This window comes from Copidosoma floridanum, unplaced genomic scaffold (assembly GCF_036245765.1).
Source record: "Copidosoma floridanum isolate Cflo_tuat_1 unplaced genomic scaffold, Cflo_Japanese_pri ptg000008l, whole genome shotgun sequence".
Classification (NCBI taxonomy): Eukaryota; Metazoa; Arthropoda; class Insecta; order Hymenoptera; family Encyrtidae; genus Copidosoma; species Copidosoma floridanum.
This window is the reverse complement of record NW_028321885.1, coordinates 555043-561812: the sequence shown is the minus strand read 5'-3', so window position 1 is coordinate 561812 and position 6770 is coordinate 555043. Positions and strand designations below refer to the sequence as shown.

Sequence of the window (6770 nt, the reverse complement as noted above, 5' to 3'; positions counted from 1 at the left end):
AAAACATACGATTTTTCTCAAACTTATACAACTCACTAGTGAAAACTACGACTGTTATCACCAGCTATTAAAAACTTTTTACAGACAGTACAAGTTCTCATGATTATAACATTAGTTTTAACATAGTCCACAAAACAAACATATGAATAAAAAACAACTGTGGTTATGTGAGACCATCAAAGAGTCTGCCTGACTGGTGACTACCTGCTCTTCTGCTATAGCTGCCTATATTTTGTTGAACGCATAGAGATTAGCTGGCTTTCAGCGCATGCGGCTTCCCTTGCGTTGAAAGCATGAAGTTGTAGCACTGAAAGCCTGGAGTATACCTGAGCGGTAAACGCAAGGAGCGTGATGGGTTTGACGCTCGGAATCTGTTGCGTTTGATTGGTGCTCAGCTTGTGTATATATGCATAACCATCAGCTGAGCACAACTTCGTGCTCTCAACGCAAGGGAAGCCGCATGCGCTAAAAGCCAGCTAACCTCCATGCGTTAAACGTGTAAATTCCCTCTCCGTGTAGTGACTAGTGAAAGTAGTGAGTCCGTCACTTGGTTAGGCACTAACGTGCCAGGGCTCGCCAGATGAACTCCAGCGCTCGTGCCTTAAACATGTCTTATATTTGTATCAATTGAACCTACTATGTCCTGTTATCAAGTTCTCCCTCTTGACCAATCTCACCTGAGATCTCATCTGATATCTCATGTGAATTTTTACCTGAGATCTCAGGTGAGATTTCTGAAAGAAAAATAAATACAAAAATTTTGTGCAACGATTATAATTTATACATCAATAAAATGATTACCTAAAATATCAACAGTTATAGGAAAAAAAAAAAGTCAGCTAATTTGGGACACGAATTCGAGCCCCCAGTTGATCAAGCAAGCATCTTACCGCTTGGCCAAAGTGGATATGATACTAGTGCGATAATTTACGTCTATATAAAGTGTAAGTACCATGTGCTATTGTTTTTCTTGTTCACAACTGAATCATACAATTATTATTAGATATAATTTTTCCCAATCTTAAAATTCTGATAGTTAACCAACTAGATAATATTCAGGAACATTATTTTCTTCACAAACAATATTTTCTCTCTTAAAGTTACTCTTGAGGGGGCTTTATATCCAAGTAAGGCATAAGTTTTTAATAATAATCATAAATGTTTAATTAAATGTACTAATAAAGAAAAACTACAACGTAAAACAGGGGGACTTGATGTGCTGTGAATAAATTATTTTAAAAAAATCCAAATTACTTGCGTGTATATTATCTTATTTTGAAAAAACACTTATAAAATTTGGAAATCCTTAAAGCTATTCGCATGTTATTCTAACTTTTCAAACTTATTATACTCCTTAAAGAATTTTAGATAGAGTAATTATAACTGTAAATTTTGAGATACAATACGTGTGTAATGAGTTAGGTACAATTGTTTATACCAAACTGTAGTTTTTCACTCGTTTTTTGCGTTTTCGGAAAATAATTACATTTAACTCACTAAACATGAATTGTATCAAAAAATTTCCAGTAACGACTTTATCTGTTATTATATTTACGGAGTGTATAAGCTTTGAAAAGTTGAAATAACATGAATAGCTTTAAGGATTTTTACTTTTTATAAGTGTTTTTTCAAATAAGATAATATACATGCAAGCAATTTGGATTTTTTAAAAATAATTTATTCACAGCACATCAAGTCCCCCTGTTTTACATTGTAGTTTTTCTTTATTAGTACATTTAATTAAACATTTATAATTATTGTTAAAAACTTATGCCTTACTGTTACCTCATGACCCAGGGCGCTTACTGGCCTCTTTATTAAATAATAAAATATTAATTCACAGCACAAGCACCTATTACCTGACGACCGATGTGCTATTAATTAATAATATATATCGTTTAATAAAGCGACCAGTAAGCGCCCCGGGTCGTCAGGTAATAGGCGCTGGTATTGATGCTTAACATTTTATAATACAACAGTGCAGCCAGTAATCGTCCCGGGTCATCGAGTAATATACGCTTGTATTATTGCTTAACATTTTATTATTCAATAGAGAGGCCAGTAAGCGCCTCGGGTCATTGGGTGATAGGCGCTTGTGTTGTTTATTAATAATTATTTATTCAAAAGAGTGGCCAGCAAGCACACCGGGTCATCAGGTGATGGATGCTTATGTTATTAGACCTTATTTGAATCTCGCGCGTGACCTTTGGTACAATTTTTTTTGTTTGATTTAGTGATTTCCCACGTCAGAGAGGTTGGTTCCTAGAGAATTCTCAAATCTTGCCGGACCTATATCCCATTGCTGGAGTAGGGTCATGTGGGTTTGGTGCACTACATTCTTTTATCTCTATGGTCTATACCTACTCTGCCATAAAAGACGGATTCAAGTCGATTCAAAATTAATCGGCTTGAATCGACTTGAATAGGTCTAATCGGCTAACACTATTTGGTCGATTGAAATGAATCGGCTTTAATAGGACTTTGGGATATATTAGTTTTTAATCGATTTTAATAGTCACTAGTGTCATTAAAGTTAATCGTCTTGAATAGGCATTTTGGATCTGGGCAAGTCAATCGGTTTCAATAGGCAAAAGTGATACTGAAGTCAATTGACTTGATTGCGCATTTTGTAGTAATTTCCTACTTTTATTTCATTGACATGAATAGAACATTGTCAATGTACTATTCATTTTAATCGGCTTTAGTAGAAATTTTCACTATTTAAAGTCTGTCTCCCCTTTTTTTTAAATTAAATTTTTAGTAACTTTGAACATTTTACCTACAAATTTTTCATCGTGTTTGTATTTCGATTTAGTTAAATAACGTTTGATAACTTAAATACAATATACTAGCGAGTTTTAATCTAGTTTGTCCGAAAATATAGCAAAACGGAAAAAATAAAGTCCATAACAAAAATAACTAACTTAAAATTATTAAAAGTCACATAATATAAAGTAGATTAAAATAGACTGTAAAATCTGTTATTAAAGCCAATTATATTGCTCCCGTCCAAAATGCCGATTCAAGTCGATTGATTTTAATGCTACTTTCGACTATTTAAGTCGATTTATTAACAAACCACATAGTTGTACGTATGGAAAAAGAGTTTTTTTTCTTAAATATAAATAAAAATAGATTTAAATACAGTTCTGATTAACAAAATTCACTTAAATTCTATGAATATCAATTTTTAAATTAAACTACAGTATATATACGATAAAATTACATTAGTTGTTAAAGTCTCGTTTAGCTTAGTCGACTTAGTGTTAGCCTCTCGACCCGAAGGACCCGGGTTCAAATCCCCGCTACTGTAACATTTAAACTTATATAATAAATTCATAACAACAAATTCAGGATTTTAAACGACTTATATGTGTCCAAAATAGTTGTACAATTATTCGGAGATAAAAAATTTTTTCATAATATTTATTTTTTGCATTCCCTCTAATCGGGTTGAATGGACTTGACTCATTCCAATTAATTATTCATTACCCGGCTAAAAATCGAGAATGTCACGTTAATTATTATGTGATAAATAGCGTGATTTTTGCACATCAGGTGATTATTTGCGTGATTTATTACGTGATTTGTTACAATTCGATAACGTCACGCAATAAATAACGTGATTTTTTTTGGCCGTGTAACACATTACAATCGACTTGAATTGGCGTTCATATAATTAATCGGTTCCAATATAATTTTTTTGTATCAAGATTCACCGTTGGAACCGATTAAAATTTTTTGAATTGACTTGAATCGACCTTTTATAGCATGGTATACACTAAAATAGTGACATAGTCATGATGCTGCCCCAGCGACTAAGATTGGCAGCTTAAGGAGGTTCGGGAGTATCCTGATCGGAAAGTTAGCAGGGCTCCCACGCTAGGTAGCTGGGGCCTATGTGAGTTGCCTAGGTGGTACCAAACTAGGATTGTAATGGGGCTCTGGGTGGTTGCTAACTGGGGACAAGAATTTCCTCGTAAGCATCGAGAGATTTGAGAGCAGAGAGGTATATACATATATATATTTGGGGACAGCTGTATAACTCTGTATATTGCAGATTGTATGTGTGTATTATAAAGTAAAGCAGCAATAATTACTCATATTAAGTATTAAATACGAAGATTAACTGAAGTTTCATTATTTTAATAAATTACTACGGGTGACAAAGAATAGCGTTTATTGTTGTTACATTTAAAAAGAGTTCGTGAGTTAATAAAATTTTGAAGCGTGGAATTAATCAATGAAGTGGGAGTATTTAATAATGGGAGTAATTTGAAAATAAATTATGCTAATGAATGTCATCAAGAATTAGACTTATATGCGTTGCCTACATTAATTATTAAATTTTATTTTTAAATTCTTTATTTTTCTAACTCTGTCCTTTATAGGTTAATTGGGATGCCAACATTGGCCCCACATAATGCCCCATTACACTGCACCATCTACCTCTACGTATTTGCCCTGTTTGGACCTACATAGATAACTGGGTAACCAATTTAGTGTAGGCCCAACATATGAAGCCCTCTTAAGCTTTCCGATCGAGAAATATCATTCAAAGGGACGTGGAAGGGGGAGTCCCCTCTGCCCGCTCAGCGTGCATGGCCCCCTTTACCGCTCACCCTCTCTTGCACCCCACAAACTCAATATTTTCCTTACGTTTAACGTTTGCATTGTTTAAAATGCACTATAACATGCCTCGAAATTTTGCTCACTGAATAAACAATAATTAAACAATAATTAACTCGTAGGTAGATTTTTTTCAATACCTTTGCATTTTTTTAAAAGTTATGTCCATTTAAGCGAGACAAAGAGATTACTTTCCACCAGAGCATGTTAATCACATGATTTTTGTTTGTATAATTTTTTTTTTTTAATGACCTGTAACAAATATTGAAAAAATTCATATAAGTTCTACGTAGCTAGACTGTCAAGAAAACTATATTATTGTGATCTCTGCAATTTATTATTACTCCCAAACCTCAATTTTTTTTCCAATCGGATTAACTGCTTGCAGCGTTTGTGGAATACCATAGAGATAATATTATCTCTATGTGGAATACACCTTGAATAGCCCCTCACAAGACATCGAGCGTTTTAATCTGAGTATGAAAAAGGACCCTTAGCCTTACCTAAGAAAAGCATAACTGATGTTCGTTGAGTACCATTAAGCGAACAATGTCTTTGACTTTACCTGTCTACCACTCAATTGATATGTGTTGAGCTAAACGTTCTTGTTAATCCCAAGAGTCGTCTGCCATAGTTCGACTTGCTTGGGCGACTTCTATCGCTCGTCAATTTCTTATCGCCATTACTTAATCCAGGATAATACCAAGTTTTGACTGCTGATATGTACAGCCGTAGACGAATAAATAATTTTACTTATGTTAGCCCCTGTGTAAAATATATGATTTTTATGCTCAATTTCGTCTTTTGGGTAAGATGTTTAACTTACACTTAAAATACTTCTATTACTACTACTACCACTACTGCTGCTGCTACTACTACTACTACTGCTACTACTACTACTACTACTACTACTACTACTACTACTACTACTACTACTACTATTACTACTACTACTACTACTACTACTACTACTACTACTACTACTACTACTACTACTACTACTAATACTACTACTACTACTACTACTACTACTACTACTACTACTACTACTACTACTACTACTACTACTACTACTACTACTACTACTACATTTATCATTACTTTCACTCCTATTATAGCCATTACAATTATTGTTCTGATTATTAATATTTTTAGTATTTTTTAAATTACTTTCATTATTATTATTACTGTTACTGAAACTTAAATTGTGTTGTATGACTATCCACTGTCATTTGACTTTCTGCTCTATCTCTGTTGGGTTATTCTTTTTAACTTATCTATACTATTCAGGTCTCCTGGACTTAATGCAAATAATTTTTCAGCTATTTGGTGGCTTACTTATTGGAGTTGGACTATATGCCTTTGTTGACAAGTGGCACATGACTGGATCTGTTAGAGTTGAAACCGTTTATGATATTGTTCTCAATATTTCCCTTGTCATGATTATTTCTGGTGCAGTAGTTTTTATTGTCAGTTTTGCAGGATGTGTTGGTGCATTAAGAGAAAATACCTGTCTATTAAAGTTTGTAAGTTTTTTTATAAATTCGCTTTTTACTTGTTACAAGCATTATTTACCCAAAAACAAATGTCTCAGTGGTACTATCTGGCCACACAATTTTTGACTTGAAAAAGAGTTGTAGTAGGAGGGAAGGATTGTTTGAGTATACCCATGAAGTCTTCAAGTCAGGAAATGCCTGTAAATTGCAAAATAAACATGGGGTCGTTAATTCCATTATACACTTACTGGGATATGGTAATTTTGTAGGGGAGCCACTTTATTAGGTACTGCATGCCGTGTCTATTGCTTCCTGGACACAAATTAACTCTATTTTGACGATTTTCGAGAAAAACGGCTTTAAAAGTTGCAAAGGTACTTTTTGGCAGTGCAGCAACTGCACGTTTCTTGCTGTGGCTAACGTTAGGTACTAAGACAAGATTTTATAATTTTACACGAGTGATCAAAAACTGCCATAGACTTCCTTGCTACAAGTTGCTTTTGGAGGTATTCGGTTAGGCTGGGAACCTAGAACTTATTCGATCATTCAAATTTTTAAATATTTAACTAAAAGACATTTTTAACCACGACGATATACACCGTGCCTGCTTACTAATTAGTTCTAATTTAGTAGTAGATTGTTATT

At 33.8% G+C, this 6770-nt stretch overlaps 1 protein-coding gene across 2 annotated transcripts in view; it reads left to right on the top strand.

Moving 5' to 3' along the window:
- The first annotated feature begins 406 nt into the window (after positions 1-406).
- The window catches only part of LOC106642049 (tetraspanin-33), a 96822-nt gene continuing 90458 nt past the window's right edge, over positions 407-6770 (top strand). The window contains exons 1-3 of one of the 2 annotated variants that reach the window (XM_089589203.1): positions 407-420; positions 5359-5437; positions 5952-6155. In XM_089589203.1, coding sequence (XP_089445329.1) covers positions 407-420; positions 5359-5437; positions 5952-6155 — 297 coding nt within the window. Of the gene's footprint in view, positions 421-5126; positions 5438-5951; positions 6156-6770 lie in introns of those variants that run through there. The other variant, XM_014356683.2, reaches the window with a different exon arrangement.